Source organism: Gigantopelta aegis, chromosome 12 (assembly GCF_016097555.1).
Source record: "Gigantopelta aegis isolate Gae_Host chromosome 12, Gae_host_genome, whole genome shotgun sequence".
Taxonomy (NCBI): Eukaryota; Metazoa; Mollusca; class Gastropoda; order Neomphalida; family Peltospiridae; genus Gigantopelta; species Gigantopelta aegis.
Window position 1 is genome coordinate 33,155,058 of NC_054710.1, and position 25,545 is coordinate 33,180,602.

A 25,545-nucleotide genomic window follows, 5' to 3' on the forward strand; every position below is an offset into this window, starting at 1 on the left:
ATATCTCAAACTGCAGAAGGTTTCTGTGCATTTTTCAAAACAATATTAACAAAAAAAACGCTATCCATGATCAATGCCGTAAGTCTGTATATTGCAGAGTCAAATGGGCATCTAACAAACTAGTAGTTGATTCCATGAATTTTTGTCTAGTGCCTTGTCTGTTGAAGGACACCCAGTACCAAGGAGTTCATTTACCGGAAAATACATCATCGTACACCGCCACAAAGAGAACTGCCACGTTCAGACTAGTTTACTAAAACAAAACTTGTAATTAATTCCATGAATCTGTCTGGTGCCTTGTCTGTTGAAGGACACCCAGTACCAAGGAGTTCATTTACCGGAAAATGCATCATTCGTACACCGCCACAAAGAGGACTGCCACGTCCAGACTAGTTTACTAAAACAAAACTAGTACAGGGCCTACTCCCACCTTATATTGATTCAGGGGATGTGTACAAATGATCAAATAACGAAGAATCTTCTACAGCTCGACATGTCAGATCCAACTTATAATAGCGTCTGTACAGCATATGGAATTATTTTGTCTAATAAATGTAATACTGACTTTACGGATATTTATTTTTGTATTATTATTATTATTATTATTACGCTACTACTATTATTATTACTACTATATTTATTATTATTATTGTAATTAATATTATTGTTTATCGCATTATTATTAGTTTATTACTATTATTATTGTTGTTATTATTATTACTACATTTATTATTATTATTATTATAGGTTTTTACGATAATGTAAACATTTCCTTGTCCACAGATTTACTAACAGTATCAGTTTGTGTATACTCCGTACACGCATCCACGAAAAATTGTTTGTTGTATCGTTGATTGATTTGCTTTGCTTTCTTTCTGGTTTGTATAAATCCAGGGCTTCTAGATTAGCCCCACTCCCATGTCTAGTGATATTCAATGTTGGGCTAGTAAATAACTATTATTGTCATGCCCGACAGCTAGTGAAAAAAAAAATCATTCTAAAATGTAGCCCCGCCCCATTTCTAGTGATATTCAACGTTGGACTAGTAAATAACTATTATTGTCATGCCCGACAGCTAGTGAAAAAACAAACATTCTAAAATGTAGCCCCACCCCATTTCTAGTGATATTCAATGTTGGGCTAGTAAATAACTATTATTGTCATGCCCGACAGCTAGTGAAAAAACAAACATTCTAAAATGTAGCCCCACCCCATTTCTAGTGATATTCATTGTTGGGCTAGTGAAAACAACTTGTAACATTTTGCAGAGTAAATATCATTATTCTGCCCCCACCCCAACCCACCAATGTTAGTGTTTTAAAGCTGTATCACCCTCTTTAGGTGACATCTGAGTATTACTGTTTAGTAAAAATGTATTAACGTAAAGTAAAGTAGGGCTAGTGAATTTTTAATCATGGCTAGTAAATAGTTTTAATCACTGATCCCATGGCTAGTGGATTTTGTAAAAATTCTAGAAGCCCTGATTAGTCATACATACATGCCGAAGAAAGATATGTATGTGTTAACTGACTGATAATGTTCATTTTTAACTAACAATACCTTTACGTTATAAGTGTGTCTAATCAATTATAATGCAATAAATTTAAAATGTTCAAGAGTTTTTCGCGTGGCTATAATTTTGTCAAAGCTTACAAACATATTTGCTCGCTCATGTGTATGTGTGTATGTATGGTGTATGTATGTATGTATGCATGCATGTATGTATGTATTGATTTATGAATACCTATGTATCGTATGTATGTCGAGGTTGGCTATTGCATACATTGGTGTAGGAGATAAGTAAATCCTTTCCGGCCTAAACAATTACCCCATGCCACCAAATACATGTATGTATATATGTACATGTATGTATGTAACTATATATTTATCATGCATACCTCACGCTAGCGGGCGAAGTGAATAAAAACTTCGCATTAATCAGCTTCACTTTGCCCCGTCATTAAACCTCCGGCGAAACCAATGTCGCGGGCGTCACGTAGTCCAGTGGTAAAGCGCTCGCTACATACGCGGTCGGTCTGAGGTCGATCACCTTCGGTGGTCTCATTGGGATATATCAAAGGTCGTTGTCACGGGGATCCTATAATACCCGTAACTGAATAAAACACGATTATCCAAATATCTCTTCTAACTGTATATCTATTAGATCGCTCTCTATCTGGCAGTCCAATACCCGAGTGGCTCAGCTCTAGGTATATCAGAGATAAGATCCTATATAAATATATAATATAGCACGTTTAGTTCACTAGAAAACACAACAAAACACAATACACTTGGGAATCTGTATTAACCTTAAACTGACAAATATATTTGCCGCAGTTAATTAATTAACAACAACAATAATAATAACAACCCAGAACTAATCACTTAATTAGTTAATCACTAGGTGTCTAGTTTACACAATATTCTAATCACTTTACCGTGATACAACACACACACACGTGTGATAATTGAGAAACGCTTCCAGGGGAACTTAATTAATAAAGGAATTACAACTCTATTCCTACTTGGTTAATTTTTAATTAACCCTTAACTACTCATTCAGTAACCTTGTAATACAGAATTAATACTGGTACATATCCCAATAAAGACAATAACCTACAGTTTACCTAGGTCCTCTAGGATGACTGACTAAGCTTTAATATGTTAGAACAGTGAAGCCTACTATTTACTTCGTCAGATTACCGGAGACACTATCTAAATAATATTGGTATAATACAGTATTAAAATATTTAAAGTCACATCAATCACAGCAAGGTTATACAACAGAGCAGAAATATATATTTACCAGTCCAAACGGACACGTTCCCCGGAAGCCTTCCAATATGTTTCTCTCCGATATCTCTAAAATCATATCTATTTATTCAAAAATCCGAATATCGCCTGGCGGCACATCGCGGTACTCCTCCTATCATATGAATTTTCCACAGCGACCAAGACGACATTTTTTGTTAGATGGTCAGACTAGCTGTCGCCATTCCGCTAGGAATACAAGGTCGTAAAACAGAACTCGCGGAGGTATTACGTAACTACTGGCCACATGGCCTCCACACCTGATCTGGGTGTGTATTAGGGGGTACGGTCGCGCGGAGGTATTACGTAACAAAGTGCCCATCTAGTCTAAGTGCATATTGGGAACAGCTCGACCATCATCGCGCGGGGGTATTACGTAACCACGCTGCACACAGCCCTCTAAAACCATTAACATCGCCACAGGCGAAAAAAAATAAGAGTATGTTCCGTCACAGTCGTGATATGTGCTATCCTGGCTATGTGCATATAAACGATATCTTGCTACTAATGAAAATATGTAGCGGATTTCCTGTCTAAGACTATATCAGGTTTACACTTACCCATTGAGCCTTACGGAGCGCTCACTCGGGGTTTGGAGTCGGTATCTGGATTAAAAATCCCATGCCTCGACTGGGATCCGAACCCAGTACCTACCAGCATGTAGACCGATGGCCTAACCACGACGTCACCGAGGTGTGTCCTTTCTTTGGGAAAGTGCATATAAAAGACTCTTTGCTGCTAATGGAAAATTGTGACAGGTTTCCTCTCAAGACCTATCAGAATTACCATTTTTATGATAGCCAATAGCCGATGATTAATTAATTAATGTGTTCTACAAAACACTATTTGAACGATTTAAGCAAATGTAACAAAGTATATGGCATCTCTTGGCCCAAGATGTCCCAATTGGGACATCTTGGGCAAATGGGACATCTTGGGCTTCAACACTCCCAGCAGTCCATGGACATCATATACCTGATGGAACAATTTATGTGCCAGAATGATATGTCGGTGTTTGCATATGCATACAGAAACCACCAACAGCTAACCATTACCCTACTGTCCTGCTGAAATATTAATTAAATTGAATATAAACATGAAGTTAAAATTAAATGATATTACTGACTGACAAGATGCTAATAACTCTTCACACTCACCGAACTGTCTATGACTCCTTCAAATTAGATGTTTTAACATCCCGTTTCTTCCATTCAAAGAACATAAAAAGTCGATATGTGAATGGACATTTTTCTTTTTAAAAGCTTACTCTGACATTAACGCTTGTTAGGATAATAATGGTGAACGACTCTTTATTATGTATACTAATTGCTTTTAAAGTAAACGAGAAATAAAAAAGAAGTTAATCACAATAAAATAAAATATTAATGTATTTATCAACGACACTATGTTTGTATGCTTGTTTAAAGTGTCGTGAAGTGCAAAGTTGAAAAAAACGACATCAGTTCCATTAATTCTATTTCTTTTAACCAGAAAATAAAGCAAACAATATCAGAATATTTCATTTGCTCCGTGATATATTCTACATTTTAGACATCGTTGCGTACAGTCATTTACCAACAGCCACCAAAGCAAGAACGTATTCAGAACGTGCCGGCAATAGAATATTTCGTTCAACAAATATCCATTCTGAAATACAGGCGAAATAAGCAGATACTATAGGAAAAAAACTTGATCAAATTAAAATATAAACGAAATTGATATTCATTGCTGGAAAAAAAGAGAACTCGACAGGATATTATTGTTAAAGTCCAAAACTCAGGAGACACTGGTTTTGGAGGGATACAAAAAATAATGAATAAAAAAATATATATATTGGGGGTTTTAATTTAAAAACAAAGACATATGGATTGAAAAAAACAACAAACAAAACAGCAACCTGGCACTGATAAATTATTAATATTAAAACAATAATGTTGTTTCGTGTTTTATTATCCATGGTGATGACACTTAAACTAGTCTCCAGTGTTAACAAAGTAAGTCGGCTTTCACCACTCTATGCCAACTTGAAGCCAAACGGAATTCCAGCGACTGAAAGCAACGTTAACAACATATTGGAATGTGCTAGAGTCTGCTACAGAGATGTCGAATGCAAAGGATACTCATACAACGACGACAACGGCCTATGTTATGTCTACAACGTCAGTGTGTATTCATATTCATTTGTAGAGCACGTTGGATGTCTGCTTTACGGTAAGTGAACTTTTTCTGTTTAAAATATTGGTATCTTTATAAACAAGGTGTGTTTTTATCGTCCAAATGGTTTTAGTAATAATTTCGCACGTACGAAAGAAATATGTATTACAAAATCAAATGACCAATAGTCGCTACAAACATTAGTACACGACCGGAAACGCATTGTATGTTGTTATTCTGAACAAACACACACACACACACACCACACACACACACACACACACACAGACACACATACATACATATACATACATATATATATATATATATTGCACTTTGGTCTTACGCTATTACTCAGAGTTTCACGCCCTTTGACGATCTTCAGATAGCTGACACTGGTGAATAGATTGCAGGGTTTTTATTAGCCCGAGTACTCTGACTGTAAGAGAGCTAGACGGACATTTGGACATAAACACGCTCTCATTACAGTCAGAGACCAACCTATGTCTTTTTTTGGCAATTCCTGACTACCAAAAGGTAGGCAACGAGTCCCGCTCTAATACCATAACAATCCTATGTTTGACGTCAAATACCTTTACATCAATCATTTTTGAGTTAAGTGATACAAAAAAATCCACATATTAATCACTAATACACATACTACAGAAAGAAACCCGACAGCACCCACATTCAGCTACGCTTCGTGACACTCCGTCGCAACAATTGCAAAGCTCGGCGATCTATTTCGAGACGTAGACCACGTGATCGCGCACTGGGCGATTCCGCCTTGTGCAGCAGTTACAGGGGCCGTCTCATATCAAGCGAAGTTACAACATGGAAGAGTTGGCTAATGCCGTTTTGGATGAATTTGGATTTCATTACGTCATTAAACCAAAACAATTACACATTATTGATTCCATTTTGAATTTGAAGGATACATTTGGGTGTTATCGACAGGATACGGCAAAAGTATGTGCTACGTACTGCCTCCTCTTATGAAAGATAAAGTAAGTAGTAATTTAATTTGATTATTTTATGTTTTATGAATTAGTCATTAGTACAGTAGTAGAGTGTGAGTGTGTGGGGTTTTTTTTTTCAACAATTACGTAACGCTCTTGAGGGGATGGGGTATCATAAGATGTATTCCGAGGCGTTACAGGGAAGGATGGCAATGCTTGTTACTGCAAAATCAAAATTGAATCGGTGCATAGCTCATTCGATCTTTAAAACTTATCTTATAGTTGTTTTGCTATTCAGATCAAACTAAAAAATATTGAAATTTGTTTTGTTCAACGACACCACTAGAGCACATTGATTAATTAATCACTAGCTATTGGATGTCAAACATTTGGTAACTCTGATATGAGTATTGGAGAAGAAACCCGCTACATTAGCAATGGATCTTTTATATGTACTTTCCCACAGGCCACTGACCAGTTCTGGTGCATTAGTTGGACCGACAAAGAAATCAATTGGTTGAATGGATCCATCGAGGTTGTTCGATCCTGCGACGCGAACACTCAAACGACTGAGCTGAAACCCACTCCCTAAGAAATATGCGGAAATGACTCAAATGTGAAACTGTGGTGTAATATCTCATTAAAAAGAAAAAAGAAAAATAAAGAAGAAAAAGGCGGTAGGATACTAGTAAATTAAGTAATAAAAATTGTTCAAATTTTTGTTTTGGGTTGGTTGTAAGTATTCTGTTTGCTTAATAACTAATTTCATATGAACGATCGTTTTATCCAAGCAAATGTAAATCACATATATGTATGGTAGTTAATAATTATTGACAATGAATTAACCTACGTAGAACACAGCCCAATTGTTTTCAACAACTGAACAAAGACCGATTCTGTAACACAATACTCAATGATCAGTTGTAGACAGGAGTTCCGTCATAGTAGACAAGCTGACGCCTAGGGACCGATGGCGATGAGTTTCGCCGTATGCATGTATGGCCACAAATGACTGCCAGGTCCGATGTCGGGAATTAACCTGCTTATATCAGTTTGATGTTCAAGTACGCTACCACGATTTCTGATCAGGGCCACACAAACTGTACTCAGAACGAGAGGGGTGTGTGGGAGTTTTAAAAAAAGGTTTAGAACTTTTTTCAGCGTAGAATGTAGCCACAATTAATGAGATTACCCATCGATACGCATTGGCAGTTAACAGTACGACAATGATATTTGTCGCTGATTTACAAGTTCTTTTTTTGACTGACGATTTGTTTATGAAAATAATAACCGCTTGATATGAGACGGCCCCTGTAACTGCTGCACAAGGCGGAATCGCCCAGTGCGCGATCACGTGGTCTACGTCTCGAAATAGATCGCCGAGCTTTGCAATTGTTGCGACGGAGTGTCACGAAGCGTAGCTGAATGTGGGTGCTGTCGGGTTTCTTTCTGTAGTAAGTGTATTAGTGATTAATATGTGGATTTTTTTGTATCACTTAACTCGAAAATGATTGATGTAAAGGTATTTGACGTCAAACATAGGATTGTTGTGGTATTAGAGCGGGACTCGTTGCCTACCGTTTGGTAGTCAGGAATTGCCAAAAAAAGACATAGGTTGGTCTCTGACTGTAATGAGAGCGTGTTTATGTCCAAATGTCCGTCTAGCTCTCTTACAGTCAGAGTACTCGGGCTAGGTTTTTATGTACTGCGGTTGCGTGGTTTAAGCTTGCTGGTATGACGGCATTTTGAGATGAGCTCAGTCCTTTTGTTGAGATTATTTTTGTCTTTTGTTTGTAGGATGGCGAGCTTTTCCTCAATGCACAGATTGCATTGGCCGGAGTTTCGTTTGTACGTGTTCGATTGTTTGATAATTTGCCAGCTTATTTCATAATTTATTCGCTGTTTTTTTAGTTCCCAGACATATATATATTTGTGTGTATATTTGATATGCAATTGTAGTCGCTAAAAAGGTTCTTAAGATGAACCCTTTAATGTATTATGTGAGAAAATATTAAACAGAAATAATGTTTAATGTATTGTATAATATCAATGAACACAACTAATTGTATTCTAGTATTCTATTATGTCAGAATAATCTACATAGCTAACGTTTTATTGCATTATGTGCGATAATAATAGCACTACATATAACTAATATTTATTATATAATGTCAAATAATAATGTATATATCTGATGTTTAATGTATTATGCTATTAAGTAACAATGTTTTACCCATATGGTTAAAATATCTTGGTTCATATCAAAGTGATACATCCCACTAGAACGTCAGTTGGGACGTAATACTTCCACGTCGTATGGTGACGTCATCGTTTGAGACATTATCACCTTACAGAACGACATCCAAATGAGATCAAAGATATAAATTAAAATCGATTATGGGTAATAAATAGGATATTTAAACTAGCTGTCATGTTTATGTCTCTCTTGAAATAGGTTTTATTGCCACTCGCTATAGGTCTTGGAATCTTAAATTTATTTTATTCAAAAAATAAACATGATATGAATTGGAAGCTCGTTTAATGGCCTACAAACATAACTAATGTTTAATGTATTTTGTCATATAATAACAATGTCTGTAACGTTTAATGAATTATGTAATAAAATAATGTATGTAACTGATGTTTAATATATGATATCAAATAATTGTATTTAATGTTTAATGAAATATGTGAGATAATAACACTGTATATAACTAATGTACTATGTGAGATAACAACTATATATATATATATATATATATATATGGATCTTTTATATGCACCATCCCACAAACAGAATAGCACATACCACGGCCTTTGATATACCAATCGTAGTACACTGGCTGGAACGAGAAATCGCTCGATATGGTAGCGCTTTTTTTGTTGTTGGGTTATTTCTTTTCTTTTTTTTTCTTCTTTTTTTTTGGTGGGGGGGGTATTTTTTATTTTTTTTTATTTTTTTATAAACAAAATATGTCAAATATTAAAAGAGACCGACATCTATATTTCAGAAGTCGTCCCTGAAGTCCAGTCAGATTGCTATGACGTCATGATGAACGGCGAGACCAATGGCGTGTATCAGATTGTCCCACGTGACAACGGAACTCCAATCAACGTTTATTGTGAAATGACGTTAAACGATGGAGGCTGGTTGGTGAGTTATGATAATAGTGGCAATCAGAAATAACACCCTCGCCGACACCCACGCCCACGCGCACCGAGAAATTTATAAAATTGAATTATATATTTTAAATAGAACGCAAATTGTGTTAATGATATTCGGGAATAAAGTTCAATCACGCTGTCCTTAGGTCAAAGCTCTGCTGTGCTGGCTTGTCGTATGGGGCGTTCATCCAGTCTTATCTTACAATTAACATTTGAAATCAGAAGCATGATCTCAGCACCCATTATCAGAAAAGGATTTGTTTAACGACAATACAATACAAAACATACCATCCCCCCCCCCCCCCCCCCATATTATCTTTCTGTCTCTGTCTCTACTTTGTTTTGTTTAACGTTGCATTTACCATAGTTTAACACCCAATAGCTGATGTATTTGTTCGTGTTGGGGTGTCGTTAAACATTAATTCAGTCATTCTCAAATTCAACTAGCCCTCCAGTTACCACATTACAATTTAACTGCGCAGCCAAGTTCAAAATTAGAATGTTCTTTGTTAAATAATAACCGTATATAGTCCGTTTTTTGTCAAAAGGTAACCGATAATAAAAAAAAGAAGTTAAAAGTTAAAACTCATATAAAAACATGGAATTAAGTTGTAAACCCATACCAGCTGAAATTCTTTATGAATAAAAATGTTTCTCATTTTTAATACTGGGGTGAAGACAAAATGCTAGAACAGCCAAAGTATGCAACTTGATATAACGCCGTACAAAGAAGCTAAAAGTAGAACTGCGCGTTACTTTAGTAAACTAGTATAGTAGTGGCAGTCCTCTGTGGTGATCCAACCGTCATGAAATAAACTGGCGATGCAAGTAAAGGATTTCCTCGGGAGTGGCTTCTCCTTCTATAGTCGAGGAACTAGTATTAGATCCATGGAATCATCCACTATTTTGCCAAACACTCATTCGACTCTGTATTGTGCGAAGATACGGCCCTGGTCATATATTACGGCTTTGTCGTTCAGATTACCTTGGATTTTCCATCAATTGCCTTAAAACATGTATCAGAAAGAAGATTTAGCCTATGCAGTTTGGTGGTAATTTGTAAAGAATTTTCTTTTTAATTTAATCTCAACGTTTTTCCCCAAAACATGTTACCTGAGATGGTATGGGTTTAAAACTTAATACATTAATATGTTTTTATAAGAATTTTATCTTTATTCATTATGACGTTGCATACCAATATTTATTCATCGGTTACCTTTTGACGCAAACTGCAATAGTCTCAAAATTAATATGTTCTGCCTTAGTAAAATGTAATATTGTGTGTGTGTGTGTGTGTGTGTGTGTGTGTGTGTGTGTGTGTGTGTGTGTTAATGTATGCATATGTGCATTTACTTTGGAGTAATAGACTACTAATAAATTAAATATCGACAAAAAAATAAATCTTTGAAATATTCAAAACAAACATTTTACAAAATAATACGATGTACATTTTAATCATATTACAAATTGGACGGGTATGTCATCATGTAAGTCCTAGTGCTTATAAAACTTTTAGAGTCTACACTCGAGACCCTAATAGAGTATGAGACACTAATGTCATGACAACGCCATACCAAGTGCATGCGTGTGACGTCACTGGAATTTGAGTCTGGACGCTAAACGTTGTATAAGCACGGGCCCTGTTATTAGTTCATGTTCTATGTCTGTGTTTGCAAGATCTGTAGTTCGCGTCAGCACAGTCGCGGTGTGTTTTGTCGCATTCGATTCAGTTTCAGTGAGTTTCTTTTTTAACTGGCACCATACTCGTCCGACTCTAAAATCGATGGTCGCCCAACGGACTATATTTGTAAAAGTCTTAGTCGCCCTTAGCTAATAAAGGTCTCCACGGGCGACCGGGTGACTGGTACTTTTCAACCCTGCCTGCGGTGGACACATAATCTGTCTAATGGAAACACTTAACGAGTTTTCATCAGCCTTGGTGGTGTCGTGGTTAAGCCAAAGGCACAGTGTTCGCTGCCCGGTACAGGCTCCCACCCAGAGCGAGTTTTAACGACTCAGTGGGTAAGACAACTACACCCTCTTCTTTCTCACTAACCACTGACCACAAACCACAAAACAGCTAACCCATTGGCTTGGACAGACAGCCTGGATAGCTTAGGTGTGTGTCCAGGACAGCGTGCGTGGATCTTAATTGGATATAAGCAGGAAAGTAAGTTGAAATGAATGAATGAATTAATGAATGAACGAATTTCCTCTAAGACAATATATCACAATTACCACATCTTTGGCATCCAACAGCCGATGATTAATAAATCAATGTGCTCTAATGCTGTCGTTAAATAAAACAAAATCCATCCGAATATTTAGTTTTTTGGGGGTATTAAACATTGCAGGTCATCAGTGTTGTCATTAAGAATAAAAAATAGCAGGTGAAAATTAAATTGCAGGCGGCAATTAATCACGATGCGGAAAAAAGACCTGATGGTGAATAATTAGTGTTTAGGTCATTTTATGTGGGTCGAATGACAACGGTACTGATTAGGGTCCTTCCCAGAAAATATTAATGCCATGTTATATGCTCATAGATTCATTTTCAATCATGTTTCACATTTGGACATAAATACGCTCTCATTACAGTCCGAGACCAAGCTATGTATTTTTTTGGCAATTGCTTCGGCAAACTCCGGACAGCAGAATTCTAAGTTCGCCGACCTATATCGTGACGTTTGCGTCACATGATCGCCCACTCAGCCATTCCGTCTTCCAGGGACCGTCCCGCCAAACACAATCGCCGACAACCAAAAAGTTGTCAAAGATTTCCGCTCTAATACCACAACAATCCTCTCTAACACTATGATCGTGAAAATTACCAAATATTTGACATCCAATAGCACATTAATTCATTAATCATCGATGGATGTTATTTGAATCATATGTAGAAAGGAAACCCGCTACATTTTATCTAGTGATGTTTTATAGGCATATGTCGTTACCACGGCCTTTGATATGCCAGAAACATGCCAACATACGACTTTGAAATACTTTTTTGTGAAACCGTGAATGTAATATTGTTTCTGTGTGTGTGTGTGTGTGTGTGTGTGTGTGTGTGTGGTACCACTCTCTGTCGCTTTGGTGATTGTCCACAGCCCAGTGGTAAAGCGCTCGTTTTCTGGGATCAATCCCCGACGGTGGGTCCATTGCACTATTTCCCTCACCCAGTGACCAGACTGGGAATGGCTAGATATAGCAGATTTCCTCTCTAACACTATGATAAAATTACCAATATTTGACATCCAATAGCCGAGAATTTCTGCTCGTTCTTTTGTTTTGTGATTGTCGGACTTGTCGTTTGCCCCTGGAAGACGGAAGCTGAATGCGGGTGCGGAGTTTCTGTAGTGCTGTGGGTTTCTTTCTGTAGTGTAGTGATTTGATTAATATCTGAATTTTTTTAATCAAGTAACTCGAAAATGGTCGATGTAAATGTATTTGACGTCAAACATAGGATTGTTATGGTATTAGTGCGGAAATCTTTGACCACTTTTTGGTTGTCGGCAATTCGGCATAGCTTGGTCTCTGACTGTACTGAGAGCGTGTCTATGTCCAAACGTCCGTCTAGCTCTCTTACAGTCAGAGTACTCGGGCTAGGAAACTTCACACCAAATTTAGATGGCAATGGCCTAGTAGTTGTGAAACAATTACAGTATAAATGCATTTTTAAAATAAAAACTCTTATAAACTTCACCCCTCCTCGAGAACACACAGGCAAGACAGGGTGTGCCAAAATTAAGTACAATCTAACTTTAAAACCAATGGAATGTTAAGGTGTAATTAGACGAAAATAACTTGAAATGCATTTCTGAATATGTACTAGCTATTATTAACATTACTTTACTAAAAGGACCCCAGTGTAGTCAACTCAGAAGAGACAAACAGCCAAATTAGTGAGATGTAAAGCCTGGACAGGGTACCCAATACAGTGGGTGAAAATTGAAAGAGGTCGGCTGTGCGACTCGCCCCACCCCCGCTCTTCAAAAAACAACAGAAAGAAAAAGAAAGAAAGAAAACAAAAGACTGGAAAGATCTACCCCTTATTTTGTACCGAAGTATCTGTTACAAAAAAGGTGGTACGATGTACAAGCTGACTCATTTTTTATGTAGTTGAACCAGAGATATATTGTCGGTCTGAACATTCACAGGCATTCGTTTTGGTGAACCGATCGCAGTTTTAATATTATTTTAATAAAGATTTCAATATATCAGAAAAATAATAACGATTTTTTTCCAAAGTGATTCCCAAATGTGGGATTACGTTTTTTCTATATTCTTTTTTATTTCGATCATCATCGAATGAATCGATCCGACAATAGTAGTTCCGTTTTTTAAAGGCGGTGTATATATTATTTGGCGCCCAAGATAACTTATTGCAATGATGAACACTAACGCTTCCGTTGTTAGCGTAAGCGGTGATATCCCTAACACAATTAAAAGTTTCTTATATTTTATTAGGGATTTTGGAATAAACAAATGACAGTAAGTAAAAATCATCAGTTACGACCAATTAAATCTGCAAATGAGGTCAAAATAGCTGACGAGAATCAGTGGACACAAAAGACAGAATGACCGTTCTGATCACGTGATACATTTGGCGCCATATAAGTTGTGTGTTTTTTCTGTCGGAGATTGCCGAGACGATAAAAATTGTTTTTATTGCTCAAATAATATATAATTTGTATTATTTATTATTAAACATATAAATGGATACTGGTATGGAACACAATAGAGGCTGTTAAAAATACTGTTAAATTACGTAACGTAACTCGTAAGCTACTGGAGTTTTTCGTCGGATGCGTTTTCGAACGTACTGCGGCTCGTTTCCGTTGATATCTAGTATGCAGACTGATCGATTTCTTTCAGTGCGTGAAAAAAGTGTGCATTTTGAAATAGCGCAGCTGGGTGCTGTAAGGATGCGGACAAATAAAGAGGTGCGCAGATAAATGGGGGTGGGGAGGCGGCAAAACGCAATAGCGGGGCGGCCCGTCCCGTCCCGTGAACATGGAGTAGCGAGAACACTGACAACATTAATGAAATTCACAACTTTAATAAATCATCTAATGATATGAAGACTATTCAGTTATAAATAACATTTATGGAATAATGGTTTTGTAACAAACGACTGGCTGTACTTGACAAAATGTCGAATAGCACTGTTTATTGAAAGTTCGATACCTGGCGACAATTGATTGAAAAGCCGGCGAAAAATCGCCGGGTGCCGCCTATTAATGACATCCCTGGTCATATCTAGAACGAAATATTATATGGGCCCCTTCAACAATTAATTAAAACATTACTTCTAAGTACGGAAGATTGATCCTACTTCCCGTAGCATCTCAAACGAACGTCCTACCACAGCGCTTCATCCCTCATTTTTGTAAGCGCACTTTTAGAACTTTGCACCTGAAGTAACCCGACAACGGCCTATTATATATTAAAATGTTTATACTCAATCACGGAACACGACAACGGCACATTATGTATTAAAATATTCATACTCAAACATTGAATTCGACAATGGCCCATTATGTATTAAAATGTTTATACTTAATCACAAAATTAGGGGAATAAATACACAGTGAATTCATACATGAGTTTGGGATACTTCATTACATCTCACAAACGAAAACATCACGACCTCAAAGCAAGTTGATCAATATGCATTTCACATGTTTTGTACACACTCGAATTGGTTAAAACTGTAAAATCGAATAGGATTTAATCTGTTTTCAGATTTCTAATTAAGGCAATGTATGGAAGACAAATTGCATACACAAAAAATCACTACATCGTTAAATTAACGTTACATGCGCTCAATGCAGACTTATCCGTTTTCATTTCACGTTTCTCGTACACTCGCAGATTGATTAGTAATGTAGGATCGAGAATCTTCTAAAATAATTAATTTTGTAATAGATCGTTGTCGTACTGATCTTTACGAACGGGCACATGTGTGCGAAGGACTCTAAGATCGATCACCATCGATGGAAGGAAGGAAGGAAATGTTTTATTTAATGACGCGCTCAACACATTTTATTTACGGTCGGACATATGGTTATGGACCACGCAGGTATTGAGGGAGGATAAGTTATTTAAAATATTATACTACTTCAAAGATCTCCATTATTATTTATAGGTTATTCAGCGACGGACGGACGGATCGGAAGATTTCTACAGAACTTGGAATGAATACAGAGACGGATTTGGAGATTTGAATAACGAGTTCTGGTTAGGTAAATGACCATTATTAAAGTCGATGAACCTATAGTTCGTTCCATCCTTTTATAAAAATGTTTTTGTTGTTTCTTTTGTTCGTTTTTTATGTAAATAATTTCGGTTTGGTTTGACGTGAGAAAAAAGTAAAAGTGTTTTGGAAATAACAAAAAATTACAACTTTTGTGTGCAAGTAAAACATAATCGGTTTAGAAATAAATAAAACTGTAATACATACCTTAGTAATAAAACGACGCTTACAGCATTATGGCCGCCATTTTGGTTTGTAGACTGGTGTAGTCTTGATACGATATAACTCTATTTGATTAAAATCACCAAGAGAAAATAGTCAGAGTTATCTTAATAAAAAAGACTATACCCTTCCATAAACCAAAATGGTGGCCGTGGTATGCATTATATATTTTTTTATATTTCTAAACCGATTATGTTTTAAATTGCAAACAAAAGTTGCCATTTTTTGGTTATTTCCAAAACACTTTTACGTTTTTATTACGTCAAACCAAACAGAAATTATTTACAAAAAACAAAAAAAAAAACAACAAACAAAAACAATAACATTTTTATAAAAGAATAGGATAGAATCTATTTAGCTATTTGGTTTATAGCAGTATAAACGTTTGTCATAACTTGAAAAATTAACTTTGTTTCATATATGAAAATTCTGGGATGATTTAGGGCATTTCTTCCCAACACCGTGTTTTATGGGATGGCCTATTACTTCAGATAGGTTAAGCACACGTTATGTGTATATCATTGGTTTTTTATCGGTTGAGTAATTTATGTCACATATCTATAGTGCATATTAGGGCACCTTTTAAAAATTAGGGAACATTCCCACAGACATAGTGTCATCACATTGAATCATAGGTTTGGTGTTTAGGAAAAAAACATTCCTAACTTAAGCAATAAAACGTTTATATATCTAAAACAATTAGCTTAAATCTGTTTTGCTGCAAAATGTATACGACTACCCATTAATCAACCAATTTTCATATTACGTCCATAATTCATATTTCATGGGGGTTTTTTGTTTTCTAGGAAACACAAATATTCACCGACTGACTAGCCTGGGTGTCTTTGACTTGCGGGTTGACATGGAAGATTTTGAAGGGAACCGTGTGTACGCACAGTACACCAACTTCTCGCTAGCTTCAGAACAGGACTATTTTCAGCTGACAGTAGGAAAGTACAGTGGGGATGCTGGTATGATATCATATTCAATTTTGCTTTTGTGTTCTGTTATATCGTTAACTGGAACGTTGTGTAGGCCAGTTGTACAGTTAAAAGGAAGGAAATGTTTTATATAACTAAGCACTGAACACATTTTATTTACGGTTATATGGCGTCGAATATATGGTTAAGCACCACACAGATATTGAAAGAGGAAACCCGTAGTCGCCACTTTTCCGATTAGCAGCCAGGGATAATTTATATGCATCATTACACAGACAGGATAGTACATACCACGGAATGTTTTTATACCAGTTGTGGAGCACTGGCTGGAACTAGAAATAGCACAATGGGCCCATCGACGGGGATTGATCCTAGATAGATTTCGCATCAGGCGAGGGCTGTACCACTGAGCTATGTCCCGCCCCCTTTGTACAATTAAAGTTAAAACGTTAGTTTGTTTTATTTAACGACACCACTAGAGTATATTGATTTATTATCGTCGGCTATTGGATGTCAAACATTTGGTAATTCTAATATAGTCTTAGAGTGGAAACCCGCTACATTTTTCAAGCATTACTTATTAAAGGTTTGACTAATATTTCTAGCGATGTGGTTTGTGATGTCTTTATTTGAAGAAAAACTGTGTTTAAGATAACTAGTTGCAAATGTTTATGCCTGGCAAATATTTTTTTGTGTTTTTGTCGTTGTGCAGTAACTTATAATGCATTCATTCATTCATTAACATAGTTTGACACCCAATAGCCGATGTCTTTTTGGTGCTTGTCATTCAATTCAATTATACCAACTGACTTGACTTTGTCAGTCGTTGTGCAGTAACTTATAAAACGCATTAACATACACATAAAATACAGCACTAATGAACGTGTAAGTTATACCAATTGACTTGACTTGACTTGTGCAGTAACTTATAAAACGCATTAACATACACATAAAATACAGCACTAATGAACGTGTACGTTATACCAACTGACTTGACTTGACTTGACTTGTGCAGTAACTTATAAAACGCATTAACATACACATACAATATAGCACTAATGAAGTGTACGATATACCAACTGACTTGACTTGACTTGTGCAGTAACTTATAAAACGCATTAACATACACATAAAATACAGCACTAATGAACGTGTCCACCAGTAGATCTAACAGCATTGCGTGGACTCCTATGTTCAGGTAACATTTCGTCTGTAAATAATAATTTAAATATCGACCAATCATACTTTGCCTTTTATAGATAGATATATAGTTTAGCGTGCCCATATACCACTAGGGATTCGAACACGCCCATCCCGAGTCCTGCTCCCGATAAGATAAGTGGCCTGACTCGGGATGGGGGGAGGGGGGAGGGTAGAGTTGAAAATGGGCAGAATTTTGAAAATAGCAATTAGTGAAAAAGTTAATAGAATTAAAAAAAAATAATAATAATAAAAAGTTACAAGCCAAAAATAAAATGGATTGACTGCTCGGCCGAATATTTATATAATTTGAAGCATTTTAGGACAGTCCAAAAATAAATAAGAGAAAGAAGAGAGGATCGGACTATTTAACAATTTTTTTAAAAAAGTAATTTTGACGTAAATGTTCGACCTATATGTCCACGTGAGTGGCCTCGTTAAGGACGTTTGGGTGCACAGCGTATAGGGACGCATCCCATCAAGACAACCCCAAGATTGACAGTCATTAGAGACGTTGAAGGTGTAGTGCTGTGCTGAAATACATATCTTGAGAAGCCGGATCCATCTGAACGAGAGAGAATATCAGACGGGTATAGTCCAGTCGTCATGGGTTGGTATAGTGGTGCGGACGGGCCCGACTCCGGATGATACGACATTGTATAGTAAAGTCTATAAAAGAGTAGTAGGGGCCGACCCCGCTTCCTATTTCTTTTTAGAGTGGGGCGGTCAATCTTCCAGTGCTGCTAGGACAGGCTCGGACATGTAGAGACTAAACGCGAACAACCGTGGCGTTCTGCAGAATGACCGTCATAGGAGTCACGAAAAAACAAGTCGACTTAGTGAGCCGGAGAAATGACGTGGAGGCAAGGAACCTCGCTAAAAATGAATCCAACCTGGTGGTGCATGCTGTCGAAATGAGAAGCGTTCCAGCGTTCAATCAGTTCCAATGGCCGCATACATCCCAGTAGAAAACTTCATTTCGTTGACAAAAACAACGAAATGAAGGATCCCCAAGTCGAGCACACGAAAGCACGTGCAGTGTGCACAAGCGAAACAAACACGTCTTACCGCGTCGAGCTCCAGACGTTACTCGGGAGAATGTTTTCAAATTCTTTTCAAATCACTGGCATGGTTTTGGAAGTAAGGTTTTGATTAGTCGAATGAAAGGTCAACTGGACATGAGCTCCAACGGGGTGCTGTTATATCCACAGGTAACAGTAATCAACCAGTGGAGCTAATTTTAATTAGATTGTAACATTTGTAACTAGACATGAATAACTGCTACGAAACGCACGGATCTCGCAAGTTGGAAATAGAACGCTCAATTACCCAACTCGACTTTATCCTTCGTCAAATAAATTTAAGATAAATGAAGACAAAATTGATTTAACTATTTTTATTGTAGGATATAATGTACATTATGCATTTATGCAAAATGGTAACGCCGTATAAACATTACATGCCACAGATCAATCTGCAAATACGGGTGCGGGTACTCTTTTAACGTGTCACTATCCACTTAAGGTTAAGGCACGCGTATCCAGGATTTGATATCTTGACTTCGCCAGTGACCAATTCCGAGATGTGAGGGGTCTGCAAATACACAGTTGAAACTTGTAGTTACCATTTTTATAGGTACCATTCGTGTCACATCGGCAATTTCCGTAGCATGTTCGTTTATAATCGATTACCAGAAATTGTAACCGATTAGTTGCAATTTGGAGTTTACCAACCAATCTTCAATTATTCCAATTAATTGGACTACCACTAGTACTAAAATCCTGTTTGAGCTACTACAAGCATTAGGGCAACAATAAACACAGACACTGATATTCTAAATAAGAAATTGTATTTAATTTGTATGTTACGTCATTGAAAAAGCTTTATTTGTCGGAAACATTTTACAATGGTTGTAAACTCAGGACTGTCCTTTTAAAATGAAAAGCTCTGGATTTTGTTTTTTTACAGGCAATTCCCTAACTAGCCACGGCGGCTACAATTTCTCGACCAAAGATGCAGACCATGATACCTTGAATAATCACAGCTGTGCACAGAAGAATAGAGGAGCGTGGTGGTACTCTAGATGTCATGCGTCCAACCTGAACGGCCTGTACCTGAGAGGAAACCAGTCCACATTCGCGGACGGAGTAAACTGGGCCGCCTTCCGTGGATACTATTACTCTCTCAAATACACGGCGATGAAGATAAGACCATCTCCAATGATTCACTAAATAGAAAATAGTCCCAACAACATTTTGTTTTTGTCAGGAATAACTGACACGATAAGTTGCAGAATGTTTCTGGGACAGTTTCCGTGGGTACTATTACTCTATCAAATACAAGGCAATGAAGATAAGACCATCTCCAATGATTTACTAAATAGAAAATAGTCCCAACAACATTTTTTTTGTCAGGAATATCTGACACGATAAGTTGCGAAATGTTTCTGGGACAGTTTCCGTGGGTACTATTACTCTATCAAATACAAGGCAATGAAGATAAGACCATCTCCAATGATTTACTCAATAGAAAATAGTCCAAATATATTTTCTGTCAGGAATAACTGACACGATAAGCTGTGGAATGTTTCTGTGCATTTTCAAAGACATAATTTTTATTTGTGATCAGCACAGAGTCGAACGGGAATTTGGCAAAATAGTGGTTTTATTTCGTGAAGCTATATCTATAGGAGGACAGCCACTCTCACGAAGATCATGTATTTGAAAATTCGTCATGCTTGTACCGCCAACAAGAGGAATGCCACGTTCAGACTATTTTACTCAATGAAAACTAGCACCTGACTAGAAACTATTTAGGGTGTGGATAATAAAACTTGACCTACCCCCACCCTAGTTTGATTAATGCGATGGGTACAAATGATCAAATAATTAAGAATCTTCTGTAGCTCACCTTGTCGGGTCCAAACAGTAATAGCATCCATACAGAATTAGGAACTTATACTATTTTGTCTTAAACATAATATGGATTTTATTTCGAACAGACGGTCAGCTGTTAATGTAAAGGCCAGGGCCCAATTTCACAAAACATCGTAAGCCTAGTTTTGCACGTAAACGTAAATCTACGACTAAAAAACAATTCTTATTAATATCATAGTACAAGAAATATTGTTTAAGTACACATAATATTTCTTCTGTTTTTTTCTTGTCACTAAAATGCTCCATATTCCGTAATGATGTAATTTGCCGTGTGAAATAGATGCCAAACACGTGTAAACAACGTATGCCTGGTATAACTGTTAGTTGCAGACGTAAACGTACGATGTTTAATGAAATTGGCCCCAGTATGGTAATATATTTATATTTGTATTATTATTATTATTACTATTATTATTACTATTACTATTACTATTACTACATTATTACTATTATTATTATTACTATTATTACTATTATTATTATTATTATTATTATTACAGTTTTTGACGATCATGCAAACACTTCCTTGTCCACTGATGTATTATCTGGATCCGTTTGTGTATACTCACCTGCACTAAACGTGGTTGTTTTGGTTAATTTCATCATTGTTGATTTGCTTTGTTTTGTTTTTGGTTTATATGCATTAAATATGTAGCAGTTATATAATATTTAAAATATTGAAATTATTAAAGACAATTAAAACTGCATTCCTTAATCAAGGGCGCATTTGTTATGAAATACTAGACATTCGCATTGACAACATATAGTCGGATTTTGGGATAGGGCGTATAGACAGGAAGTAGGTGTGTGTGTATTTATGTATATATATATATCTGTATGTACACACACACACACACACACACACACACACACACACACACAGTTAAACAACATATAGTCGGATTTTGGGATAGGGCGTATAGGCAGGAAGTAGGCGTGTGTGTATTTATGTATGTATATATGCATGCACACACACACACACACACAAGGGCGCATTTGTTATGAAATACCAGACATTCCCATTGACAACATATAGTCGGATTTTGGGATAGGGCGTATAGGCAAGAAATGTGTGTGTATTTATGTTTGTATATACGTATGTACACACACACACACACACACACACACACACACAGTTAACCCTGTCTTAAGCGGACACACTAGGGAGTAGAGAAAAGCGACCGCATAAGACAGGTAGCCGTTGATTACAGGTTGCCACATATACAGCCTTTGAAACGTTAAATGTTGTTTGTTCTCTTATTTTGCAGTCTGTACTGCTAAATAATGCTTGTGTGCTCCAAAGTTGACTATAAGTCATCTTTCGACATTTCGCTTCCTTCAGAATAAAGTAAATGGAATGTATTAATTTAAACGGTCTCGATAAGTTTGTTTTCTTTTTACATTTAATGATTTGATTCCTACTCCATGCAGTGTATTGTTATAGTACCGTAAATTAATGTATAAACGCCAAGCTTAGCCTACCCAGAGGCAATTAGATACATTGTAGAGTCATACTTTCTTAAAGGAACATTCATGAGCTTGCTGCAGTGTTTAAGATGTTATCGACTAACAGATACTTTTTAACGACTGTAATTACATATCAAATATACTATTCTGCATAAAATATTAGTGGCTGTATATTAAACGTGTTTCTGATCGTTCCAATATTTGTACTAGGTTAAATTTCATTTTATTTCCAAAAATAAAAATAATTTGTACGTACGAAAGTATTTGAAGACAAAATCCAGTTTGGGCTTCTTACAAATATTGAGATGACCAGAAACACATTGAATATACAGACACTGAAACAAGAAAATATATGTAATATGTAAGTTTAATCGTAGAAATATTTTATTAGCTGGAAACATCTTACAATTCAGCAAACTCAGGAATGTCCCTTTAAGAATTTCGTCGTCTAATTTAGACACGTTTTGAACCAATTTGCTAAAAATGTTTATAGAATTCATTATTTGTTAGTCCTTTTCTCGAAATGTACATAAAACTGCTTTGGGTTATATTTGCGGAGATAATTGAGCATGTTGCCTTGTTAGGATTTATAATGTCCTTTTAGGCGGCGTTCTAATGACTTGTATATTCGTTTTACATGTACGAGTTCAATTCGAATTAGTTCACTTCTACTACCATTAAACATATGTATAGCTTGCCTATATTCGTTAAATCGAGCTTTACATTCCTCGTTAAACCATGGCTTATCACCGCCCGTGGTATCTAGTGTGCCGGCGCATATAGTTATTTCTGTTTGTATGGGTAGTGACGTCACAGTAAGGTAATATAATATTATTTAGTTCGTTTGAGAATTTATCAACACGTACGTATATACAACCTTGGTTATTACATTTAGTTGAACATATCGCTTTGGTTAATATATTATAACCTGTACATATTTCCGCCTACTTTGGAAACAATGACAGCATTGTTTTCGTCGATCCACGTCACGGTAGTGTGTGATCGAACCTCATCGGGCTCCTGCGTATCAGCAGTGTTTACATTACAACCCATTATGAAACATACAGGTGCGTGATCGGAGAAACAGTTGAACTTACCGGATTGAAAATATGAAATTAAATCGAAACACGATTCGCTAGTGAGTACATAATCAATAAGGCTTGTACCGTTTGCATTGTAAAAAGTGATATTCCCATGTCGGTCGTCTGGGTGTCTACCATTGACTAGTTGTAACCCGCTAGCTTTGCAAAGGGCGATAAGTTTCCTACCGAACTGATTAACTGTTTTGTCTTCACTGTGACGCGGGTCGAGATTACTGTCCTGTACATATTCGATCACGTTTTGTAATACATGTAATGGACCTTCTGCTAAGACGTCAGTTTCTATGAAATCACAAAGCGTACCTGTACGACTGTGACGGTATATGCTCTTAAATTTGTTTATGCCTGTGGCGATATTAATTGTTTTAGGGGGCCGTGTGCAGTTCCAATATGCACTTAAGCCCAGGTGGGCACTTTGTTACGTAATACCTCTGCACGACGGTGGTCGTGCTCTTTCCAATACACACCCAGACCAGATGCGGAGGCCATGTGGCCAGTAGTTACGTAATACCTCCGCGAGTGCGGTTTTTACGACCGTGATTTTGGCGACTAGGCGTCAGCAAGTCTGGCCATCTAAAACAAATATGCCGGCTTGGTCGCTGTGGAAATATCACTTGATAGGGGAGGACCGCGTTGTACCCCCAGGCGATATTCGGTTTTATGATAAATAGCTAGGGTTTTAGAGATATGCGAGAGAAACATATTGGATGGCTTCCAGGGAACGCGTCCGTTTGGACTTGGTAAATATTATTTCTGCTCTGTTGTATAACCTTGATGTGATTGATGTGACTTTAAATATTTTAATACTGTATTATACCAATATTATTTAGACGGTGCTGCCGGTAATCTGACGCAGTAAACTGTAGGCTCACTGTTCTAATATATATAAAGCTTAACCAGTCATCCTAGAGGACCTAGGTAAACTGTAGGTTATTGTCTTTATTGTGATAGGTACCAGTATTAATTCTGTATTACAAGGTTACTGAATGAGTAGTTAAGGGTTAATTAAAAATTAACCAGTTAGAAATAAAGTTGTAATTCCTTTATTAATTACGTTCCCCTGGAAGCGTTTCTCAATTATCACACGTGTGGGTGTTGTGTCACGGTGAAGTGATTAGAATATTGTGTAAACTAGACACTTAGAGATTAACTAATTAAGTGATCAGTTCTGGGTTGTTATTATTTGTTGTTGTTAATTAACTACTGCGGCAGTACATTTGTCAGCGTAGGTTAATACAGATTCCAAAGTGTATTGTGTTTTTGTTGTGTTTTCTAGTGAACTAAACGTGCTACATTATACATACTTTATATAAGATCTTATCTCTGATCATACCTAGAGACGAGACACGCGGGTTTTGAACTGCCCGTTACAGAGAGATCTAATAGATATACAGTTAGGAGAGATATTTGAATAATCGTGTTTCATTCAGTTACGGGTATTATAGGATCCCCGTGACAATGACTATTAAAGTCGCCTATAACAACAATGTCGCCCATCTGTGCATATGTAGATATGTGATCTGCTAGTGTTTCAAATATATCTACATCACTATTGTGATAATATGTACCATTAATAGGCGGTATGTAATTAATAAACGTATATACATCTCTATTAGCACTAAACTCATTGCTTTTGATTTTAAATATACTACTACTATCACAAGTTTTATCTATGCACACACAATAGCCATGGCTGGCTGGTCACTACTCGGTGGGGTGACGGCCTTCCGCTTCGCAGCAGCGCCACCCATATGGGTCTTGGCGGATCCCCCCGGGGGTGGGGGACTCGACGCCGAACGCCTCGAAGGGGTTGGAACGGGAGACGCACGCCGTGGAGTCTCGCAGATCACTGTGTCCAACTACGGCGTCGACTGGTCCACTGGCTCAGTCTGTTCAGATGTACCCGCGTCGGCTGCCACTGGTTCGTCGGGTTCCGGGGGTGGGGGCGGCGACGCAGACAGCACCGCCGCCAGTTTAGGTCCTCCTTCCTCTTCCCTTCCTCTTCGTCGTGTTTGTTACCACGTCGCCATACACTAAAGTCACGGTTGCCCGTGAGCCAATCTAAGAGACGCGGTACTCCAACAAAGAGCCGTAGCTTGCAATAAGTCCCCCCAGGTGTGGGGGTGGGGGGTGGGGGTGGGTGGGCAACTCGACACGTCTTTCCTCATCGAAGGCATAGCTCGGAGTCTGAAAGATACAGAGTGAAATATTCAGGCACTTAATCTAGCTGGCGATATGGTATGCGGTAACTTCAGACATGGGTAAGCTCGGCCCGGTAATCAGCGGTATTTTTATGCATTCACTTATAATTAGAAAGAAGTGTTTTATTTAACG

At 37.2% G+C, this 25,545-nt stretch overlaps 2 protein-coding genes across 2 annotated transcripts in view; both read left to right on the plus strand.

The window, feature by feature from the left end:
- Window positions 1-4,772: 4,772 nt before the first annotated feature.
- Window positions 4,773-19,939, plus strand: LOC121386004 (ryncolin-1-like). Its single transcript, XM_041516799.1, has 5 exons — window positions 4,773-5,022; window positions 8,936-9,078; window positions 15,238-15,334; window positions 16,374-16,538; window positions 19,677-19,939. The coding sequence occupies exons 1-5, from the start codon at window positions 4,773-4,775 to the stop codon at window positions 19,937-19,939; spliced, it is 918 nt and encodes a 305-aa protein (XP_041372733.1).
- Window positions 19,940-24,900: 4,961 nt separating this feature from the next.
- LOC121386005 (ficolin-1-A-like) overlaps window positions 24,901-25,545 on the plus strand; it is a 25,785-nt gene continuing 25,140 nt past the window's right edge. The window contains exon 1 of the mRNA XM_041516800.1: window positions 24,901-25,132. Within this exon, the coding sequence (XP_041372734.1) occupies window positions 24,901-25,132 (232 nt within the window). The remainder of the gene's footprint in view (window positions 25,133-25,545) is intronic.

Excerpts from the sequence above, each read along its gene's own strand:
- LOC121386004 (XM_041516799.1), top strand. The coding sequence starts at position 4,773 with ATGACACTTAAACTAGTCTCCAGTGTTAACAAAGTAAGTCGGCTTTCA. Across the intron at positions 9,079-15,237 it reads TAAACGATGGAGGCTGGTTG|GTTATTCAGCGACGGACGGA; the intron begins GTGAGTTATGAT and ends TATTATTTATAG. Across the intron at positions 15,335-16,373 it reads GAATAACGAGTTCTGGTTAG|GAAACACAAATATTCACCGA; the intron begins GTAAATGACCAT and ends TTTGTTTTCTAG.